Consider the following 24,816-nt stretch of genomic DNA (forward strand, 5'->3'; position numbering starts at 1 on the left):
CCCCTTTTAAGTTACATTCAAACAATACATGAGACCAGAGCCCAGTCAAAGAACAGACAGAAGAGTTGCCTGTATATATTTCCAAGAATGATCCTAAATAGTCAGTATTTAATTACACAAATGGGCCCCAGAAGCTGCAGTGATAAATGGCCTTCTGGGAAGATATGCTGTATGGGCCAGTTTTAGCTGTGTCTTTAACTTCACCAATACTCAGACTGTATTTTCAATCTTGCGTCTTAGTTCAATGTTCAGTTTATTTTGGTAGGTAGAACTCAGCAACTTTTTTTCTTTCACTTAATTGCCATCAGTTCAGTTCAGTCTCTCAGTTGTGTCCGGCTCTTTGCGACCCCAGGAATCTCAGCACGCCAGGCCTCCTTGTCCATCACTAACTCCTGGAGTTTGCTCACTATAGGCAGAAATAAATTTATATAGAAAACATTTCCTGTTCAATATGCTGTGACAGGACACATTCCCTACAAAACAGACCTAGAAGGAGTTTTGTTCACCAAAAGCTCATCTGGGGTGCTGTATTAGGATCCCAGCTAATGTGGGGGAAGAGAATAAAAGGTGGGGGGCTAAGGGAAAGTGGGGCGGGGTGCAGTCACAACAGAGACCTCAGCCAACCTCACTGGCAGCTCTGGAGCTGGCTGGCCTTCAGAGTTGTCTTGAATGGAGCCAACTAGTTTGCCTTTTATCTCCCAGAATGGAGTGATTCTTGATTTTGGCCTGAGAGAAGAGTGATCTCTGGCTTGGGTGCAGGGGGCCCAGCTATAAGCTTTTAGCCACCAGCTCTCTCAGCAGCTGGAGAAATGAGGACCCAGTCCTGAAGGTAGGAGGTCTGAGTGGCAAACCAGTGTCCACCATATATTTCGACATGGAATTCAGGTTCTCTGTGCAGAAATTGGCCTTTTTTTTTTTTTTTTTTTATCTTAATTCCCCAACAGGGATCTAATTTTTGCTCTCCTGCAGTGAGGTGGAAGCATGGAGTCCCAGTCACTGGACCACCAGGGAAGTCCAAAAATTGGTCATTTTAACAATATCTGTAAATATTAAAAAAAACTATTATTTACTTGAAATATAGAATAAATAATACCTGGAAATATGTTTGTAAAGTTATTAGAAACCCTGGATATGAGCAGTTCCTTCTTCTGCCTTGTTCCTGACATCTTTCGGCCTTCAGAGAACATGATTCTGACTTGCTTCTCAGTGTGTGTGCTATAAGTGTTCAAAGTGGCAGGCCCCATGGGCGAAGCTGGAGGCTTTCTAGTTACACCCATATTTGTATGAGTAATTGTGATTCTGGGGTCTTGGTCCCATTTTCCAGGTAACCTTTATAGGCAATAAAGCTAATACTTTGATTTCCTGCCTGACTCCTCAATCTGACCTGACAGCGAGGAGAAAAGATTCATTTATTAGGCTCCCTCAAAACCCAGCAGTACTTATTGTGTGGAGTCTAAATTTTATAGAATTTAATCTCAGAGATTTTAATTTTGATTTGATTTTCTTCAACATTATTAAAAGGTACTAATGCATATTGTATGTAAGGCGTACATGTATGCATATAGCATGCAAGGCAATGAGACATGAATCTGAATTTCTAAACTTCAGTTAAACAGCACCCACCTTATGGGATGTTCCTAGGTGTGCAGTTCCAGTAGGGATAACTAGCATATATCTTTTGCCCAAACTATGAGACAAACTAATGGCAGACTGCCCTTGACACAAGTGGCCTGAGGGTGTGATCCTAGTGGCAGAAGTATTCTTTGCACTGCTTTTGTTCCATCAGCATCATCAATATGATTTTACCTACTTCAATCCTATTATCTGGGATTTACTCACCATCTCTCTCAGAGAGTTTGAAGTTACATAATGAAGCTTTACTCTGAGTCCTAAAGGGGAAGATTTCAAGGTTTTTCCTATGATGGTGCAGTGACTCATTTTACTGGAGCTTCAAAAACACCAGACGATGTGATGCTTCCCACACAGTATATTTTTTGCTAAATGGGAAATTACCATACTGCCGAGGAAGAGTGAGTGTGGAAAAGTCAGGCGATTCAAGTTCCAGAAAGGAGTCTTTCACCAACTTTTCATGAGAGATTAGTATTTGATTCCTTACTCTTCAGGGGGCACTTAGGCTCAAGCAGATCTTAGGAAGACACTAAAAAGTGGTATAGTGCTTTCAAAAAGCATTAAAGCACTGTACAAATGCAGAATACATAAACTATAAATGCGTTTGTATGAGTAGGGTCACTGATGTCTTTATCAGTAAATGTATCAGCATAAAGGGCTTCCCTGGTGGCTCAGAAATAAAGAATCTGTCTGTCAATGCAGGAGATGCAGGTTCAATCCCTGGGTCGGGAAGATCACATGAAGGAGGAATTGGCAACCCACTCTAGTATTCTTGTCTGGGAAAACCCATGGACAGAGGAGCCTGGTGTGCTGTAGTCCATGGGTTGCATAGAGACAGACACAACTTAGCAACTGAACAACAACAACAAATATCAGCATAAAAATGAGGTTTGGGGTACGCTTTGCAAAAGGCAGCAATGTTTTGATCTTCCCTAGTTACCTATGTTCATTCCACAAACATTCTACATCTATCATGCACTAACCATTCTTTTTTGGCCTTATGAATATAAAGATGAAAGGAAAGTTTATTCTGCCTCCAGGAGAGAAAATAGACAACCAGATGATTCAGGACAGTTATTTCAATGATACCCTGTGCCTGGCATGTAGGCTTCAATATATGCTGCATGAATACGTAGTTTGGGATGAAAAATGTTGCACATAAATTGAGAGGGACATTTAACGTATACCTTGAAATGCTGTAACCACTCTCAGCACATAGGGTCATGAACAACAATCTTTTGACTTTACAGAGATGCCACAGACCAAACCTTTTGTGAAAGTGTTATATTAAAGTGGTATCTTGTGCCATCTTAAAGGGGGCATTTGAATTAAAATGCTTACTCATTTTCACATAGTCAAAGAGCTGAGGTGAGGTTCAGGGTCCAGATGATTGGACTGAAGAAGCGGTGTGTCGGGTAACCCTTCTTTTGGCAAGTAAAGGAAACCTCAGGGTCCTCTACACTGAGCAGGGATAGAAATCAGTCAGAGATTCTGTTTATATTCTGAGCTGCCCACCCGAATACAGGCAGTTGACACCAGAAACAGAAGAATGGCATATGTTTTGTAACAACTCCCTTTTGTTTTCTGTCCACCCTCAACTCACAGGGAAACTCAGGGATTAATAGTGGTGGGGGGAGGGGTGTCAGAACAGAGAATGAAGGGGCAGGTATGTTTCAGATCAGTTTTCCAAAATCCCCATAATGACTAGCAAAGACCTAACATATCTCAATGATTTACTGGTTGCCTAACCCAGCTTTACTATGCGTTCAAGATACAGATGACAGGTTATGCATAAAATAAAATAATCTGGATAGAAATTATTTGTTAAATGGACATATAACCTAAACAACCAGGAAACATCTAGTATATTTTATGAGCTGTTTTTTTTTTTTCAATACTTGAATGAATTACTTATCATGCTTCTCAAATTTAGGAAGGACATACTAGGTGACAAAAGCTTATTTTCTATACCCATAGAAGCTATAGTTCAAAGAATTGCTGGCCTCCAAGACAAAGAGCTCACATTTCTTTCCCTGACTATAGGAGACTGCCATTTCTCCAAGCAAATGGGGCTGAAGTCCAGGAACCATTTTATCAGAGGATGCTTCTTTTTATGATATTGCTCTCACAATACAACGTCATGGTGCTGTGGCACATGGTGGGTATAAGGTTGGGATTTATAGCCAAGGAACTTTTACTCCCATCTGGCTCTGATGCTTACCAGCAGTGTGAACCTTTTACAAAAGGTCTGTTTCCTCAACTGCAAAAAATGGAGATAATAATACCTTCCTATCCTCCTTACATTTTTTTCCCGTAAGCATTAGATAAGATAAGGCAGATAAGGTCCTCACATATAACAGGTGCTCAATAACCTGTAGCTAAGGATTGATCAGATAATGATGACAAGGACAAGGAAAGTGGCAGAGAAGGGTAGAGCGTGTGTTAGGTCCGTTACCTACCATAGCAGACGAGTGCGTAGTACTTGGCATAGTCGCTGAAACTTGCTGTGTAATATTGGCACCTTTTTTTCCTTAGATGGCAAGTGATGCACTTCTTGCTTGGAGAATGGCTTCCAATGCTAATTCTAGAGGGAAATGAAAATAAAACTAAAAGCTGAAATTTTGAGATTGTATTTATCAAAATGTACTACTCTTTGCAAAATGACTGATTTACATATTAACATCAAGCTCACTATTTTTCTGTTGCCAATATCATTTAAAGTAAGGGAGAATCACAGTATTTTGCTTTATCTGATCTTCAATCCATCTTTGCCTGAATAGGCACAGACGTTGAGGGAGAAGCCCTCGGCGGTTTTCTGGCGGTGGGAGAAATATCTAGCACCTCAAATGGGAGCGAGGTAGTCACTTCTCATAGCTATCAATCTCTTACTTTACAAAGTGGTTGAGAATGCATAGTTCTTTCACGTCCCATGTACCATCTCTCTCCCATCTGCTCAAAGCAAGTCATGTTAAAAGAAATCACACATTATAGGAATAAATACAATGCCTGGTATACAGTACTAACTTAATGAATGTGTATTACATGAATTTTCTCAATTACTTCCTATAATGTGTGCTCCCATGGCAAAACAGACAATAAAGATTTGACAGTATCACCAAGAAAGGGGTCTCTTGTCCTTATCATGTATCTAGAAGGGGAAATTAGTAATAAGCCATTTGGGAAAAAAGCCAAACAAACATGGTTCTCAGTAGATCTCATGCCTTTCATTTTATTTGGCAGGAAACCTGGGTTCCTGGAACTTCTTCTCGGAAATGCCCCCTCCAAAGGGCCTTAACAAGCCAACCTGTACCTACCACGCTGGGCCAACTCTCTGGGTAATTGACTTTAACATACAACTTCCCAGACCTTACCCCAAACCCTCAGAGTCTCATTTGGGGAGGACCAGGTGGTTTTATGCCAGGAGGCAACCAGAGGTGGAGTCTTGATGTGGCTGGTAAGTTTACCTGTGGCCACTGCAGTGTTCCTTCTACTGCTGCCCCTGACTTTGCCTTGAGCATAGTAGAGGGTGATCAGAGTCATTGCTATCATCAGAAGGGGATTCTTCTCAACATATGAAAAGCTATGATCCAGAAGGGAACAGAGGAATGCAGCAGAAGGAAAAATTTATTTTCTCAGTACAGTTAGTAGTATTCACATTTATATTTTGGTGTGATCTTGGAAAACATTAGGTAGGCGGTTAACAATAAGGGGTCAAGTTCAGCATGCCCAGGTATAAATCCTGGCCCAACAACATCACTGACTGCATAGAGTTGTTGTTGTGATTAAATGAAATTACATATATAAAGCAGATAAAAATGTGCAAGGCCTATAGCAGACCACTAACCCATGGAAGCTATTGTTTTCACTTCCACATCCAGAAGGGACTGTTAAGGGCACCATTCCAATCACCAAGGGGGCCATAAACTAAAACACTAATATATGAAGAGAGATGAATTCCTTCTAATCATAATAGTCTCAAAGCAAGTCATGTTAAAAGAAATCACACATTACAGGAATAAACACAATGCATGGTATACAGTAGTAACTTGATAAATGTGTGTTACATGAATTTTCTCAATTACCTCTAAATTTAGTTAAAATGTTTAATGCCATGTTTATATCAGTATTAAAATTTCTTTTTTTTAAATTTATTTATTTTTGTCATACATTGATATGAATCAGCCATAGATTTACACGTATTCCCCATCCCGATCCCCCTAAAATTTCTTAATTTTTCTTTTTGAAAACATTTGGTTAGCTGGTATGTTAGGGGGCATATATTCTTATAGTGATATACACATCCTCTGAATATTTTAATTCATAAATTAATTCTATTACATTTCAGCCTTTAAAAAATATTCTATGTATTCTGAGGACTCTGATTGATTTTTATTCAAATTTCAATATATAAAAATATTAGAGTGAATTGACATAAATTACCTATAGATATTTCTTCTTCCAGGGTAGCCTTCAAATTCATTGCTAGAATAAAACCTGAAAATATATTCAGAAGTTATCAGATAATTATTGATGGCTAAATGGTGATAGAATTGTTAATATAGTATTAATATAGTAAACAATATAGTCCAACTTTAATGGAATAAAGCAATTAATTGGTATTTATGTACACAAATTGCTGCTGTTCATACTTCTGCATTTTATGTACATACTCTGACTTATACATATATAAAATATATTTGCACAAATGTATTTATAAATTATAGGAGAAATATTAAATTATGTTGAGTACCCTTTTTTGGTTAAGCTGTTTGATTAATATCACCTCTCTCCTTTCCATAATTAACAGTTTACTGATTTCTTTGTGCTATACTATTTAATTTTGTCTATGATTTTGAACACGTTTAGAATTTATTTTACAGAAGCACTGACAGTAGATCACTTTTTTAAAAATCAGGAAACTCATCTACCCAAGGATACCACACAAAGGGGCATGTTAATTTACCCAGAAGCAAAACAGGTCACAAGAGAGCATGCTTGTTACTTAAGTATCTCGGTCCCAGTTCTAACCTGTCTTAACAAAGTGGGAAATCCAATTTAATGGGCATGATTTTCTCCTCTGTGAGTTCATCTGAATATAACAAAATAACTGACATTTAATTTTTAGGAAGAGCACAATAAAGTGTTAAAAGTTTTAGGTTTGGTTTCTTATTTTTAATTCTCAGAACTTTTAATTCACCCAAGTACTTGTATATCCTCACTGAAATAATGACCTTGTTATTCCCAGTAAAAGGCCCCAGCGTACATGTTCATTGCGTCTGAATCGTTGGGACCCCATGGACTGTAGCTGCCGGGCTCTCTGTCCATGGGATTTTCTAGGTGAGAATACTGAAGTGGGTTGCTATTTTCTCTTCCAGGGGATTTTCCCAGCCCATGGATAGAACTTGTGTCTTCTGAATTGGCAGGTCGATTCTTTACCACTGAGACACCTGGGAAAACCCCCAGTAAAAGAAAAAGGCAGCAGAATACACCTGATTCCTACTATTAACTTTACCTTCAAAACCAGCATCCTTCTAAATGTCTTTACTGACTTCACATGACTCCAAACATCACTATACTTGCTTTTCCCACATCATCTCAAACTACCTGTGAATAAACTACTCAGATTTTTCCAATCTGCCTCCTACAGTTTTTTTGTTGTTATGTCAAAAGTTTCACAATTGTCTTTGTCTTTAACACTTAGAACAGAGTCCACATTCCCTCTTTCCCTTCCCTTTTCCCTCACAGCCACTGACTTACCTTTTCAGCCTCTGTCTCTCTTCACTGTCTGTCTACCTGTCCTCTCATTCATTTAACTATTTTGTTCCAGTCACTATCTCATGTTCCAAAGATGCAAAAAAAAGGAGATATAGTTCTCTCCCGGAGTCTGCATTTCATTGCCACTATTCTAGTTCAGGCTTCTGTCACCTCAGGCCTAGATTATGACCATACCAGGGTCTTCCTGCCTTCAGTTTCCCCTACCTCCTAAATATATTATTCCTGAAATCTCCCATTAGGTTTTATCTTGTCACTCATCTTACACGGGCAGTTTTAATGGCTGCTCCATGTAATGGCTAAACTCCTTTGCTGACAGTTCAAAGAATTACATGGATTGGCAATAGGTTTCTAAAAAAATTTCATCCAGTGAAGCTGGATTAATTATCTTCCTCTCTTGCTCTTAGAATTCAAGCTAATGGCAGGGTAGTTACAAGAGAGTGCTCTAGATTTGGACTTTATTAGAAGTAAAGGGGGAAAAAAACTACACATTCTTGAGTAGAGATGTTTAATCAAAAATGCTCATTTTAAGATGGTTTATTTAGATAATGCACAGGATGGACTGAAAAGGAAAGACCTAGAAGAAAGAAGCCCCATGTTGAGGTTAATAATAAGAATCTTAGATTTGATATATTTTAGGTTTAAATCCTAGTTCTACCACTAACTATGTAGCCTTGCCCAAGTTAATTAAATTTCTAAGTATCAGCTTTCTCATCTGTAAAACTGGGATTATCATTTCTACTTTATATTATGTGGTACACAGCAATCACTTAATAAATAATAGCTATTACAGATAACATTCTCAAACTTATACAACAGTGAATCACTTCAAGAATGTTTCTTATCAAGGGGCTGCCCTCATGGACTTCTGAATCTAGCTTACTGCTTCAAGTGCTAGACGGAAAATTTGCTTTTAGGACCAGTTACTATTCTAAAACTTTTATACTTTTAATGTAATTATATACCAACTATCAGAAGAGAAATAACCACCTACTAAATGTTCTTTCCAAAATAGGAAATTGTGTTGACTAGTTATTAAAGAATGTGTAATTTTAATGAAACCACAACTGTCTGAACTACACTTTAGAATAAGTAATAAAAATGCTCTTAACTGAAAGCAATGGTGCTGTAGATTTCATCCGTCCATCAGTGCCAATTAAAACCTGAATGGTGCATCAAGCTTCATGCAATACTTACAGTGAATCCTGTGTTACTCTGAATATATTTATGGCCTCCCACTTGCCACTTGTAATTTGAATAGCATTTTCCTATAAAAAGACAAACATTATGTTGTGTGAAGCTGAGCGTTATTTGAGCAACCTCAAGTGAATGATCTTTCAGGAGATAAATCTTGGAAGGAACATACCACAGTGTCTTTGATATAGTGAATATGTTTGTAGCCATCCTTGTCGCTAAATATTTTGTAGTATGAAATGGTATCATGGCTGAACACTGGTGTTGAAACAAAGAACTGAAAGAAATGAACAGAGGTTATGTTCAGGAGACAAACCAAACTAAAATGATTGATTTTTTAAAAGCCATGTGTAGTTACAATTATCAGGACCAGAAAGTCTTGCCTCCCCTACCTTCCGGCACTCACACCCTAGATCCCATCCTTTCAAATGGACAGCTTTTCTGGTGCTTCTAACAGACACTTATACATTCCAGCTACTGCATAATTGCTACTACATATCCTTGGGTTCATATTGCTTAGTTTGAATTTCTGTATTCTGAGATTACGTGGTTTGACATAGTTAAAAAAATTCACAAATGAATGTTGATGTTTAACCAAGTCAAACTTCAAAATGTTATATTTGACCAAAATGTGACTCTTCTGAAGGTCGATAGCCTCTTTTATTTCTTGATTTGTTTGATGTCAAGCACCTGATGCTGATGATGCAATAAAGGCATTTTAGAGATTAAAATATCACGAACTGCTAGTCACAGCTTTTAATGGCAGAAAGGGACTTCTGGACTTGAGAGAAAAATGCAACCAATGATAAGACAATGAAAGGTGTACTCCTTGAGCTTAGGGAGCAGACCAAACATCACTGTTCACCTCTGACCTCTTCCCAGGGCTCATGTTCACCACCTGTAGGGAACTGCTTAAGGACCTGAGGAGTTTCTGCCACAGGTCTAGTGTGTCCTGAACAGAGCAAGTTATAACTCAGCATCCTGAACGGTACAGATAATTAAAGTCCTGCAAATGTCCTGACATCAGATTTTAAGCTAGTAGTTTCTCCCATCAGAAAAAGAGACTCATTGTACATTTGCTGACTTCCTTTTTTATCCTGGTCATTGGGTGGAGGAAGGATGGTAATGTGGTGAAGGGGCTCCATGAGGAAAGAGCTATTCTACATCGTACAGAGTAGATATTCCTGCAAGTTATTCCAAACTAGATTTCTTAGCAGGAGTGCCTCCGCATGACAGTGTTAAAACATTCAGATCCTTTACAATTGTCCAAGCAACAACAATCAAAAGACTACTGGTATCTTTCAGCTACAGACACCTAACTTGCTGACACTCACATTGTCAGGACACACTTTACAGCAAAATGAGAACAAGGGAAGTAGTTGTAGGTATTTTGAATGATGGTCCTATGTGTAATTTGACATGATGTTTTTAAATAAAAGTCATGATTATGATTGAATGATATTAAAGTGTAACTTTTTGATGTGGTATCTGTGGGGTCTAACTAGTGTCCCCCAAATTCTTTTCCACCTAATCCAGAAGATAACTGTTATGGACTGAACGTTTCTGTTCCCCCAAATTCATATGTTGAAACTCAACCCCTATTAAGATGGTATTTGGTATCAAGAGGTGGGGGCCTTGGGAGGTAACTAGGATTCGATGAGGTCATAAGGGTACAGCTCCCACGAATGGGATCAGCCCACTTAACGAGAATCACCAGAGTGTCCTCCTGCTGCTCAGCTCTCCGCCATGGAGGATACAACAAGAAGTTGGCAGAAGAGAGCTCTCAGCAGAACCTGACTATGCTGGCATCCTCATCTCAGACTTCCAGCCTCTAGAACTGTGAGAAATGACTTTCTGTTGTTTATAAGCCACTCAGTGTAGGATACATTGTTATAACAGCTCAAACAGAGTAGGATAATGACCTATTTGAAAATAGCATTTTCACAGGTGTAATGAGGTTAAGAACTGAGATGTGATCATAGTGGATCCAAGTTGGCCCTAGAGCCAATGACTGGTGTCCTCATGAGAAGAGATGAGGCTGCAAAGAGACGCAGGGGAGTAGGTCATGTGAAGATGAACTCAGGGGTTGGAGCTGGTGGAACTCCAGCCAAGAAAGTCCAAGGATTGCCAGGAGACCAGAAGCTGGAAGAAGTCAGAAAGGATTTTTCCCTGGAGACATCTAAGTATGGCCCCACCAACCCCTTTACATTGGACTTCTAGCCTCCAGAATGATGAAAGAATGAATTTTTGTAGTTTTAAGCCAAGTTTGTGGTAATTTTTTACAGACACCCTAGGAAACTAATATGGTGTGCTTATCTCTTTGTCATAAAATTGATGTTTTTAATAAAGTAAAAAATGGAATAATGAGAAACTGCTGTCTCCTTACATGATACTCTTATTAGGTCCACTAATCATAAGACCAGTCAGTCCTGGTAGGATTCTGTGTACAGACTCAGTGAGATTGAAAGCCAGAAGGCCCCTGAATAGGAAATTCTGATTTGCAATTTTGTGGAAGGAATTTCATTAGTAGTGGCCTGAAAAGTCATTCTTTCATTTTAGAATGAGGCTTCACCTTCTCAGCCAAGTGATTCCTTATTAGTAAACACTTTACAGTGTCCCCCTCTCCCCATCAAGATGAAAGATACAAATTGGCTCCACATTGTCTCAATCACTGTAACAGAACTGGGGTCACAAATACTCTAAGGAACCTTAGTGAAAAAAATACTCTCTTTACATCTGCAGCAAGTTAAGGAACTCTAAAAACGGTTTAGTTCCAGATTAAAATAGGGAATTTCATTTTTATTGAAAATAGTAAGAGGGCAGAACATTATGTTTCAAGATATTAGAATCAGGCAAACAGGAAGAATATTTTTGTTAGGCAAAGACTGTTATCTTCTCCCCTTTAATTGCACACATCCAAGACAGATGCTTTAGATGAACAGGTAACTTGGGTGAGGTAAAGAGAGTGTAAAATATTTCCGCATTCACTCTGCCAGAGTGAGATCCATAATGCATCCTGAGTTAAGTGCTCTGGCAGCAAGTCACGCCTGGGCCCTAGATAACCACATGTCACTAGGTGGTCCTCCGTTTAACAAGACATCCTCATGGCTCCCTTTATCATGCTTAGATGTGCTGATAAACTCCTCATCTCTACTTACAAAGTCATTTAAAATATTTTTCATGGAAGGTAAGATGATTTAACACCAGTTAATTTTTTGCCACGGATGGTAAATAACCTGCTTATGGAAGGCTGATGCCTAAACTGAGTCCATATTTAGTCAAAGGCACAGACTTCCAAGCATCAAGTAGAGCATCCATTTATCTGAGCCATAGGATTTCACCAACCACTCAAATGTGATGTGGTGTATGGCTTAATTATTTTTAAGTGATTTAAATGTGGCTTTGTAGTCTAAGCATTATGTGTTTAGTATTTGTTCTTCACATTTTAGTGATTAAATACTATTAATAGAGTCTTTGATAAAATCTTATTTTGTCTGCTCTCCACAGGACAAAAAAAAAAATTATTTGAAGTGAATTTGTTGTTATTTTTCTGATAAAATACCAAAGAAGAAATTAGAGAATTTCCCCCAAATTAAGACACAATATCTCATGCAGAAGAAAAGGAAGTGACAAAGTTCTCAAGGAAGTATTTGCTAGTTCTCTGCCTGAATTAATAGGTTAACTGCCATTTAGTCTCTTTTCTAGTCCATAGGTGATCTCTGAAGGCCTTTTTCATTTTAAACCTCTTGGACAAATATTAAAGGAAAAACTGGTCTAAAATTGCTCTTTAAATTTATATTAATATGACTAGCCTATACACTTTATCTAAAACCCTCATAAATATTATTTGAACAGATGTCCGAAAGACAAATATTTCTAGGTTATTTCTGGGTAATTTTATTAAGCCACTGGTTTGATTATGGGTCAAAGGAAGCTATGCAGCACATTATGACATATGAGTTATGACTATATAAAGTCATGACTCCAAAAGGTTTGTCAGGACTTATAAAATCTAATGAATGGCCCCCTTGAAAATAGTTGCCTTGGGGAAGTGTGAACTTACTCTTGAAAACTGTCACTTCAAAAAATTTTCTGCAATTCTTCTAATATTCAGAAAGTTAATGACTATTGGATACATCTGGAGGGATTGAGATTAGTACACAGGAAAACTAATTTTTCCCAAAAGAATTCTAAAGCTATAAATACTATAATGATCTAGTGTAAAATCATATTTTGCAGATACATATTTCATTTATCCACTAGATTTATTTTCGCATGATTTTGATTTAATGTAGAGACCTCATTCTCCCTCCAAGGACATGTATATGCTTTCACTGAGGGTATTTAAAACAATGTTCTAAAACTTTAGAAGGCAATTCATTCATTCATTCAGCTATTGTTTGCTGGGATTACAAGATTGGTGCTATACAGACTATAAAAATTTCCAAGATACAATTGTCCTCAACATGCTTGTAAACAGATTTCAAAAGATGTATTTTAAAGTATTTCAGAGTGTTCTGAATGGTGCCAGTATTTTCAGAATAAATGTGTATGGATTCCTAAGATCACATCTTTGATAAGATTGCTTATCTTGGTTGCGTATCATGGTTTATCTATTTGTAAAATCACATCATTCATATTACTTTATAGAAACTCTAGATAAATCAATATCACGGAGAACACAACTAAAGACATTTTCAAGTATTCTTTCTTCTCTCATTCTTTACAGGAAATCTCTATAATGACAGTGAACTCGTAAATTAAATTTTTCCCTTTTCTCAAGTTTTCAAATGCTGATCTAGGAATTATCTTTCTGGAAGGCAAGCTTCTGGTTGACCTAGAATCCAAAAAATTTAGAAAATCCTGTTCTTTCACTGACTTCTTCCCTTTTTTCCTGTTACTTATACAATGTTAAACAGTGAAATAAAATAGGATTTTCTTTTTCTTTTCCCCTGAATTACACACTTATCCTTGTTACCTTGTTAGGTGGTGCTAGTGGTAAAGAACTTGCCTGCCAATGCAGAAGACATAAGAGATGCTGATTTGATCCCTGGGTTGGAAGGATCCCCTGGAGGAGGGCAGGGCAACCCACTCCAGCATTCTTGCCTGTAAAATTCCATGGGCAGAGGAGCCTGGTGGGCTACAGTCCATAGGGTCACAAAGAGTTGGACTTAACTGAAGTGACTTAGCCTGCACCCATGTACATTTACTTGCATAAAAAAATAAAGTAATAACTATTCTCTATTTAGGGGCTTCCCTGGTGGCACAGACAGTAAGAATCTGCCTGCAGTGTGGGAAACTGGGGTTCAATTCCTGGGTCAGGAGGATCCCCTGGAGAAGGAAATGTCTCCACTCCAGTATTCTTGCCTGGAGAAGTCCATGGACAGAGGAGCCTGATGGGCTACAGTCCACGGGGTTGCAATGAGTCGGACAAGACTGAGAGACTAACACAACAAAATTCTCTAGTTAATGAATAGAACTGAAGTACCTTTAACTGAAGATAGAAAGTAAATATATGTAAGCTAAAATTACTGGGTCCAGGAAAGTATACAAAAAATAATTTTCAATACCTGAAGATGTTTACTTCACTCTCCATCTTAATTTAAATTTTGCAAGACTTATGATCTCAGAATTTACTTCTGACTTCTTTATTGTCCCTTGTCTTGGGTTAATGTATTAAACTAGTTAAGTTTCTTTTTTCTTTGCATGTGTCCAAATCTCAGAAGTAGCTTTTCTTTTTTGTACCCAAATGTTAGTTGAATTCAACCACATATTTGTGGTAAATGGTAGCATCCATACAATATTCGCTTATTATTTGTCTTACTTTGTATTCTTCATATAAGATATAAGATACAATTGATGTTTTCCTAAAACATGATTTAGTTTTACACAAAAATCCTTATAAATCACTGAACAAATCTATCCAAAATAATCCAGATATATATGATTACAAACTGTAACAAAACATACACTCCCCTAACTGATACCACTTTACTTAAAAACTAGAATAAGTATGGGTATGTATGAAATTAATCTACTCATTTATTTATACAAAATATATTGAGAAGCAAGGTTGTCTCTAAACCAAGGATACCAAATGTAATTATTTTCCCTGGATTCCAGTGGCTAAAAGTTATCAAGATTATTTTAAGCAATTCAGGGATTGTGTTCCCTTTTGAAAAATGATATTTATTACATTTTTAAAGAAGCAATATTAATTATACATATCAAAGAGTTGGTTGAAAAAGTTAAGAACAGACATGAGGTATATGATTCATTCTCAATAGAATTCTAGATATGGACATTAAAATTGTCTGGCACAAAATTGCTGAAGGGATCACTACCTTTGTGTTTTTTACCTTGTTATTTTTCTATAAAATGCCAGTTTGGATACATTTCAAATAGTCCTTTAATAGCTGAGAATTTCATTAAAAGATAAGGAAAAGATAGCAATCATACTCCACCAGCCCATCCAGTTCTGCTTTCTTCTATATGCTCCTGAGTCTAAGAGAAAAAAAAAAAGATCAAATGAAACATAGTATTAAGAGGACAGTTTTTCCTAAATATAATCTGGACATTTGAACAAGTTAAGCTGCCTGGTCAGAGTGAACTACTGTTAGTCAACCAACTACACACTTGAGTTGAAGATGACTATATTCAAGATCTTATACAACATCACTATTGCCTACATAAGGATGATCTGAGCGCTGCATCTTATTGCAAATCATTCATAATTCTGGTTAAATTTTCCATAAGTCAGTGACTGGAATTAAGAAAATATCTGTGGAGACCTACCACAAACCAAACTGTTGTCATGTAGGTAAAAAGGTATTTCCCAGTGGAGTTTAATTTTTTTTTCTTTTCTCAATCTTATAAAGTACCTAGAAATCTTAAAATTTGCACTGAATCTTATTTTTGGTATGTACTTGAGGATAGTACAATAAATCCTTTATTGAACAAATAATAAGCCTAAAAATGAATAAATTTTATAAACAGTTAAATGAAAAATATTCTAGATGGAATAAATAGCATAGAGATGAGGCTAGTTTAGAAAACCACAGGTGGCTTAGTATGGCTGAGTGGGGGCTGGCTGTGGGAAAGAATTAGAAAATAAGGGAGAATGTAGGGGCATCAGCAAAATCTTGGAGAAAATTTTATGCCACAACCAGGAAATTTGGATTTCTCCTGTGGATGATAAATCCTTTGAAAGTTTTCAAATCACAATTTGAAAAATATAATTGTGAACATGATACAGAGAATAGATAAGAAGTGGGTAACATAGTGGGAGGCTTCCCTGGAGGCTCAGCAGTAAAAAATCAGCCCGCAATGCAGGAGATGTAGATTTGATCCCTGGGTCAGTAAGATCCCCTGGAGAAGGAAATGGCAACCCGCTCCAATGTTCTTGCCTGGAGAATCCTATGGACAGATGAGCCTGGCGGGTTACAGTCTTTGGAATCGCAAAAAAATTCAGACATGACTTAGTGACTAAATAACGACATTGTAATGTTTGGAAAAAAGATGCTGAAGACCCATATCTAGGTAGTGGTAGTGATGGTGGGGTAGAGCCGATGTAGCAGAGATACATAAAAGTTCAAATCCTCAGAATGAATTTGTGGGGCAAGTGGTAATTGAAACTTTCCTGTATTAGATAAAAATCACCTAGGAGAGTAACACAGTGTTGGGATAGAGACTAGGATAATTAGCAATCATTTATTTCCTGGTTTTGCTAGGACTTGAGGTAGGCTACATTTCCCAGGGCCCCATCCACCTGGATGTGGTCATGTGTAAGTTCTAACCCATAGCTTTTGAGCAAAGTAACTTGTGCTACTTCTATATCAAACCTATAAAACCCTTTCATACATATCCTCCATTCTATTTTCACTCCCTAGCTGGATGTTGATGACCAGGTTTGAATAACCTTGGAGTATCCTTAGAAGTTACTGGATGAAGACAGTAGAGATGTTATCAACCTGGGTTCCTGAATGACCCTGTGGAGCAGAGCACCCATCCCTCACCCTCACTGTTTCCCACTTACCCAGACTCACTACTAGATTGTTACATGAATGTGCAAGCCTATTGTATTAACCCGCTGAACTTTTGGAAGGGTTTTACTGTTGTTATTGTTACAGCAGATGGCCTATCTTGCAAATGCATTAACTTGGAGAATAATAAGATTTCTAGAGAGGAAGAGCTAGAAAGAAACAGTAAACTAGAAAGAGAACCATGAGAGAGTATATAGTAATAAAAAGCAAAGGAATAATAAATTTTAAAAGCATAGTTTGGATTTTCTCTTATAGGGATAGGCTGGTGTTTCAGAAAAAAACAAGATAAGACTTAATAGAGTGAAATGTTTTTATTCATGATTTCTAGCTATTATATAAAATTAACTTTAATTCTCTTGCAGAGAATAACATTATGAAGGATGTTCCTCCTCCAAACTACAAATTTATTAATACAGTTATATTACAAGTAATTATTGCCAGTTTCCTTTGCTTCTTTATTTTGGGTATGACTCCCAACATGAATAAAGTGTTGCCAAGTCTCTTAACCTTAAATGTTGTTTGTTTTCAAAACTAAACACACACACACACACATCAGTCATAAGTGTGGTTACTGGAAAATTCATCTCTGTTGTTCTTAAATCTGAAAAATATGTTCCATGTACTTACCAGACTATTTCGAAACTGCAGTTGTTTTGAAATTTTAAGGTTATTCAAACCTGGTATTCTAAACTTAATCACTGATTTTGGCCATAAAACTAAAGTTTATATTCCAGGGAATTCCACGTCTCATTGAATGAGCATCTTATACGTTCTGTCAGTTTGGATTAAGTTGTCTCAGATTTGATAAATTAGAAATTCAAATTCCAAAGCAATTATAGTTTTAAATGCCTAGTTTTAAAAGCTAAAAATTTTATCTAAGTGACCAGTCTTATAAACTAATATAATTAAATCAATAATTCCTAGTATTGAGATTCAATGAAGACATTAACAATATATTCACCCAATTGTTTCTATTTAACTAGAAAAATTAAATTTATTCTATCTTTTCTTTTTGCCTATGACACTGCATTAATGCCAAAAATCTTCCTGCTTTGTATATCAAAACATAAATAAGATAAAAATAAACTTCTAGCATATTCCATCAATATTAGTCAAGCTTCTTACAGACACAGTAGTGATTTAAAAATATTTTTAGTCTGAGTAATGTTGACTATTATAGTCCTGATATATTTCCAAACAGATTCATATGACTTTTTTCTTGCAAAACATAATGTCCTAATTTCTAGATGGAATTTAGTGTTTAACTTTGATTGCTCTGTGCTTTTTTTCTTACTTTATAAAATAGGTTTATTCTATATTTGGTTTAATGAAACATTTCTTCATAATTAGATGTCTCATGAAATGTACCCATCAAATTTCCTATTTAAAGAAAACATTTTGTGTTTCTTAGTCTCTAATATGAGTACTTATGAACAGGCCTATTTTGAAGCTTTCTGATTGGAGAAGTAGCTTTCTGACTCATTAATTCAACAGATTATGTTTGGATTTGAGCAATAAAAACAATTAAAACTCAACAATAAATCTGTGCCTAGTTTTTTAAGTTTTTTCTCCCTAAAATTAGCACAGTATTGAGCACTCTGCAAAGATAACAGGATAGCAGGATAATTAAATCTGTTTCATATCATTCTCAGTTACCTACTTTTGATTTTCAAATAGAAGCATTTGGCTTTCCTTTAATAATATTTGTTTACTTTGGAATTCTTATTTTTCAGTTTTGACATTGAATAGAATGTTTGCATTTTGCAAAAGCAAACATCACCGTTTGCATTTTTCTCTAATTCTTTTGAGTAGAACATATCTACTTCTTTAATGGATCCATCTTATGTTTTCATCATCATTATTTTGCTTTTCTGGACTGACAATTTTATAATCTCAAAAGGATGGACTTCCATCCTAATTTAAAACCAGATACCTGATTTTCCCAGCATGGCATTGTCATTTAATCTTTTTCTCTATTCAGTTTCAATGCTAAAGTCATTCGAGAAAACAAAAGGTATCTTACTTGTTTAATAAAAATAATGAACCTTCAAATAGTGTTTTTTGCAAAGCAATCAGGAGTTAAATGCAGTAATTCTATATATATGTATATATACACATATTTGTTAGCTATAGATAAGTCCCCACTCTTGTACTTTTATCTTCAGAAATACACCTCTGTGGTTTTAATACGACATACCTTTGGACAGTTCCATGTCTGCCAGTCTTCCCTGAAATCACATGTAGACAAGACTGAAACATTTTGGATTCGTTTTAGCCACTGCAAACATATTCGATCATCAGTAACCCATGTGAGCCAACTGAAATAATAATCACTGCAAACAAATCAAAACAGAAAGTCACAACTATAAATCAATATCACATTCAAATAATTTCTTAATTTGTGTTTTCTAAAGGACATATTTTATTATTCTGAAACACTTAGGCTACAGGTAAGGAAGGCAAAATATTCTTTTAAACATTAAAAAATTTGAATATACCTGCTGACTTTTAGAGAATATACAAGAGTTCACTGATCTAATAGAATTATTTTATAATTGAGTTTTCTCCCCAGTTGGGATTTTAATATCTTAGGAAAAAAATTAAGACACAAGGCCAAAGTTACTGGCCGACCTAGAGGACAAAAAGCATTAAATTGCCTATTTTTCCATAGCTGAACTCAAGTTTTCACTTTTTAACTAATTAAAAGAGAGTTAAGCGGGTAAAAGACCATCTTTCTTTCCAGGCAGGTTTGTGTTGGAAGCTGAGTTTTAGCTGCAGGTCAGGGGTTGAAATTTGGGTTAGTATAATAACCAGAGAGAGTGTGTGCAAAGTAACTCAAACAGCCCTTGGCACAAAGCGGATATCAGTGAAAGGAAGCAATGATTACTTGGCTCTGAGGGTGAACGTGTAGAGAACAACAATGTAAATGAACCACAAAATGTTGGACCTTGTTGTAAAAGGAATCACAGAGCTACAAGGGATCTCTGGTTCAGAGTCTGGCTTTATCTCCTACTAGTTATACCACCTTGACTAACATGTCTGTGCCTCTGTTTCTATATAATATGGGAATAATAACATTACCAGTATGAAAGGTTGCTGTGAAGATTTACTAAGAATGCTTAAAGTACTTACAATCTATACATACAACAGAGTGAGTGCTCAAAAAATGTTAGATATTATTACTGTATTATTAGTGTATTACAGATGCTCAAATGATGCTTTCTTTCATTCTGCTTGCCTCTTGAAGAGAATGATACATAAAAAATCAGATATATTTAGTCCAGTCTTCATCAACTAGATTAGGTGGGGAATAATGGATAATTGAAAAATAAAAAAGAATTTTTTATTATCCGAGAGCACATTCACCTTGGCAAAGTCCGGCAGAGGCCTCTGATGAGGTGTTTTTTCCTATTAATCAATCATCTGGCCCTGGCTGACCTTCCTTCCTGAGGCAGGAGAAGAGGAGTCAAGCCTTGTTCTGAGAGGATGTGGGAAGGAGTAAGGAGGCCAGCCAGGCAGGGCTTATGGACCCCTCCCCTTTTTCCATATCAACCAGAATGACCAGGATTAATCAGACAAGATCTCAATGGGTACCATGCTGGTACCTTTCACAGAAATGAAAATGCTTCTGTCCAGGTCTGCCTGCAGTTCATCCACAAACAGATAATGCTACAACCAGATCAATTCAAATAGACTGCATCCTAGTGAAAAACACTAATATTTGGAGGGGTTTGGCTTATCTCCTGTTTGCCATGCACATATAATAAGCATGATCCGCAAATGCTGGGAAAAAGTAGGCCAAACTTGAAGGAAGCCAGGTTGAGAGCATGCATGAATTTTACTATCTCCTTGTTTGTCCCTAGCTTACACTCACACACTCAAGGGAAGTAGCATTTAGACTGAGTACTCTGGTCATTTTTATATGTGTAAAAAGGGTTAGTATGTTCACATCAATTTAAAAAAATTATTTGTGAATTTTAATTTTGCTATGTATTTAGCTTGGAATACTAATTTATTTATTTATTTATTTTTGTTGTAGCATAGTCATTGCAAACTCGCTAGAAAAGAAATGTAAACCCTGATGAAGAAATTGCAGTGCTAAAATTCAGTTTGAAAGGTGGGGAGCATCAGAGATGAATATACCTTGAGGCTATCATTGCTGGTACTGGCACTTCTCTGGGACCTACATGCTCAGGGTAAGTGGCGTCAATGATAAAGATCCGAACAAAAGGATTCTTAGCTCCAGCCTGTGAAGAAAGCGGAGATAGATAAACACAAAATTCTCATTATCACCAACATTTTAGAGACACTTTTGGAATTTAGGCATATTTTTATAAGCTAATAATTGTTAGATATATTACTGTTGAAAACATTCTAATTATAATGTTTACAAATTTCATTGCAGTGTAATTACAAATATTGTGCAACCAGAGTGAAAATACATACTCTTAGTGATTAGCGGGAGCTTTAATTCATAGGGAAAACTATTAGGGATTTAAAAATGCAGTTCCATAATCGATACTCTCTTCTCTGACTTTTAATACAGATAGTTTGCACTATTATTATTGTTATTAGGATAATTGTAATAATATTTCTCCATGTGCCAAGGGGAGTGCAGAGGGAGCTTGATGTGGGGAAGGGAGTATAAAGAATAAATAATGAAAGATAGATTTTGCTTTTACCTTGTAATTTGATCTAGGACAATTACCAAACAGTCTACTAGCTGCTTAAATTATTACTGCTTTCAATGCCCCGAAATTAGGGAAATTCCACCTCAAAATAAAATGTCATGTGATTTACACTGTTCTTGCTTTGTGCTTTTGCCTTAGTATATGCCCTAGGTTTACATGACAGTGTAGTTCATGCTCATATATCTTCTTAGAGTTCTGTTATTTTAGCACAGAAAAAGAGAATCTTAAAATTGTCAAATAATTTAAATCCACAAAAATTAGGCATGTAGGCTATATATATAGCTGCCTCACTTCTTAGTCCAGTGTCAGATGTTCAGCAGCTTCAGCTTCAAAGAAACAGAAGAATTTGGGTCCTGACTTCTCTGTCAGTGTGAATTACTCCTCACTTCTGGGTTTCTTCATCTCTTCCTGCTCCATACAACCTTCTAAATATCCAAGTTCTTTTCCATCTTTTGGGTTCCAAGGATCACACCTCTCACTTCCAAATACCTCCAGCTTTCGGACTTAATACACAACATTTGAGGATCTTCTACCTAAACAGACACCCTCTCCCATACTCATTTCCTTTCTCATATGATTTTTAATATAAATTTTAGACTATTTGGAATTTCTATTTCTCTCACTATGGCCACTTTGACTTGCTTCAGAATCCACTTGTGTCTATGCGTGTCCTTCCCATCTTTGTCACATATAGGGACCTCCATAACAGGGTTCCCTTTGGCAAGGAAAAACAATAGTGACTTAAGAATAAAGAATTACATTCTGAAATCATTTCTACTCCTTGTGCCAGAGGAGAATTTGTGATTTGATCTTTCAGATTTCTTTTCTAAATTAACTCAGAATATGACATTTCTCCACCGTGACATGGCCATTCTGGTGGAATCTATTTTCATGAGGCCTTTTATTTTCAGGAGGCCTCTCTTGAGACATGGGACTGCATGTGAAGTACATAAGCTAAGAATTTTAGAATGTTTATGTAAGAAACATTGGTTCACAGCATGTCTAATTCGCTCAAAGAAGAACCTAGGCTCATAAACTTAAACTACCATAAACGTCCAAAAAAGACCATAACTCCTACTTGCTTTGACCTGACAGGAACATCACATTCAAAGTCTTAATTTCCCATTCTAGTTTGCATTTAGATCAGAATTCAAAAGGAATTGCAAAACAGAACTTTACCCTGAATTTGGAGCATGAAGTAAGAAAAAAATTAAAATTAAGTTAAGCTTGTTTTTCCTCCATGATCTAGACCATATGTTTTTCAAAGACTGCAATGGATTTTGCAAAGACTACTTCATCCAGCACAACCAGATGTCCAAAGCAACAGATGTCCACATAAATAATAGAGCACAGTACAATGTTTGCCTTACAATGCACAAGGATAAGCAGCTCTCCAAACTTGTTGATTCCACCTCTATTCACGGTATTGGTTGCTCATTTTGACAGCAGGGAAATGGAAGTATCTGCTAAAAGTATCCCACATACCTTTGGGTATGGAATATTTATTGTTCTAGGATATTGTTCATCACCATAATAGGAATAGGCAATAACTGGTATCTCTGTGTCATTAAATTCTGCATACGCCAAAAATTTTCCATTAGGAGACCACCAGAGAGCATATTTTGTAGCAAGCATTTCCTCTGAAAAATAAATACTAGCATATTATTATTAGTTTCTAAGACGGCTTACTCAAAATAATTGTAAATACTTCAAAATACATTGTATATAGCCATTTATTAACTGAAATAACTTCTTTAATGTGGATGTGGTATATTCCATGTTTTGGTTACCAAAAGATGAATAATCTGGGTATAGATGAGTAGTTTAACCTTATACCTCATATCAAACATCAATTAATCTACTGGGGAATTGACATTAATCAGGAATGTATTTTTTAAAATAAAATCTCAACAATAATTAATTTTCCCGTCGGGGGGAGCTTCTTTACAGTCATCTAAAGTAGCCAAGACAAGGAAAACCATGCTTATACTACAAAGCAACATAAATTTGAAAGTTAACTTTCTGTTCTGGGAATTAAAAAAAAAAAAAACCGGTTAATTTAGTTATATACATATATTTTTAAAAAGGCAAGGACTAGAAGAACTTTTAAAGTCCAGTTAAGTCCTGGATCCTACATGAGCTAAGAAAGAGGACAAAATTAATGACTGCATTAAGAACTAAGAGTATCTTCCTGCACAATAATATAGACAGCTGTTTAGTTTTGGATAAAAGGTTTATTTTGCAAGAAAAAATAAACCTGAGAAAATATACTCACACAGCATCTAAGGACCATATACTTCTTAGAATATAAATTACTGCTACTGCTTTATAATGCTCATGAAAATAAATTCCACCAGTCTGATAACAAGATTTTGTTCTTTCAGAATATGCACGTCCTGTTCATAACCTGATAACAGCTTTCAGAAATGCCACCCTCATCACAGTAACATACCACTCATCTAAATGTTACTAAATGCGTGTGATTATTTTCAATTAAAAGCCTAACAGCAGCAGAAGAAAAAGAATACAACGTACCTTCATAAACCCAGTCTGGGATTCCATTAAATATTTTATTTTCTTTTCCATTATATGTTATTTGAAAAGGTGGGTCTTCTGGTCTTTGTTTCAGATAGATATTGTTTTGATAGACATATGCCTAGAAGTGGTGGTAAGTTAGTTAATAAGGAGAAATTTCATAAGAAACACAATAAAGTTTGCATATTTATGTTAATTATTCACCTAATACTTTTAAAAAGAGTGATAATCCAGATATGAAAAGACTCACAACTAAGATACCATTTTAACAGGTCAAAAAATACCAAACAACTCACATTAACATTATGATTTTTAACATATAAAAGTTATGATTTTAAAGTCTATATATTAAATAAAGAATAAAGTTTGCTATTATATTAGTTGCTTTTATTACCTAAGTAAATAATTGTGTATATTAACAGAAAGTCAAATAAATCTCTGAATATTAATAGCTAGCCAGATCTAATCTTTATTTAGAGTCCTTAAATAAGAGCTTGGACAAAATTTCATGTTGTCTGAAGCTAGTCTGGGAAACTTGTGAAAACCATATTTTTCCTGAGCTTTCTGGCACAACGCATTCTGGCTGAGTATGAGGATAAAGTTTTTGACTGCGATATTTAAAGAAGTCTATCCATGAGCTTGAGATTTTGCGGAATTCTCAGATGGGTTTCAATTTATCTAAACTCTTCCCATTTTTAACCACTTAAAATAGTCATAAATGTATTTTTTTTCAGGCAGGGAAATTTAACAAAGGCCAAAATCAAATGGCTCCTCTTTTATTTAAATGATTAAACACTTCTATAATTTAAACACTTACTAATTTACTCCCAACAGGCGACCAGCATAAATACTGAATTGGACGAGGAAGCTCATTTCTTCTTATAAACTCCCTAGAAGAAAAGAAAGAAAATAAACAAATAAATGAACTTTGCAGTTCAGGGCAAATAATAGGT

General features: G+C 36.1%; 1 protein-coding gene across 1 annotated transcript in view; it reads right to left on the bottom strand.

The window, feature by feature from the left end:
- Positions 1-24,816, bottom strand: part of LOC122453705 (fibroblast activation protein alpha) — an 80,192-nt gene that overhangs the window by 24,218 nt on the left and 31,158 nt on the right. Inside the window, exons 8-17 of the mRNA XM_043487824.1 lie at positions 24,681-24,753; positions 23,864-23,984; positions 22,814-22,968; positions 20,781-20,884; positions 18,835-18,970; positions 15,055-15,099; positions 8,768-8,872; positions 8,599-8,669; positions 6,070-6,123; positions 4,089-4,213 (exon numbers count right to left, since the gene is read on the bottom strand). Of these exons, the coding sequence (XP_043343759.1) occupies positions 4,089-4,213; positions 6,070-6,123; positions 8,599-8,669; positions 8,768-8,872; positions 15,055-15,099; positions 18,835-18,970; positions 20,781-20,884; positions 22,814-22,968; positions 23,864-23,984; positions 24,681-24,753 (989 nt within the window). The remainder of the gene's footprint in view (positions 1-4,088; positions 4,214-6,069; positions 6,124-8,598; positions 8,670-8,767; positions 8,873-15,054; positions 15,100-18,834; positions 18,971-20,780; positions 20,885-22,813; positions 22,969-23,863; positions 23,985-24,680; positions 24,754-24,816) is intronic.

The sequence above is a fragment of the Cervus canadensis genome, chromosome 15, assembly GCF_019320065.1.
Source record: "Cervus canadensis isolate Bull #8, Minnesota chromosome 15, ASM1932006v1, whole genome shotgun sequence".
In the NCBI taxonomy this organism is placed as follows: Eukaryota; Metazoa; Chordata; class Mammalia; order Artiodactyla; family Cervidae; genus Cervus; species Cervus canadensis.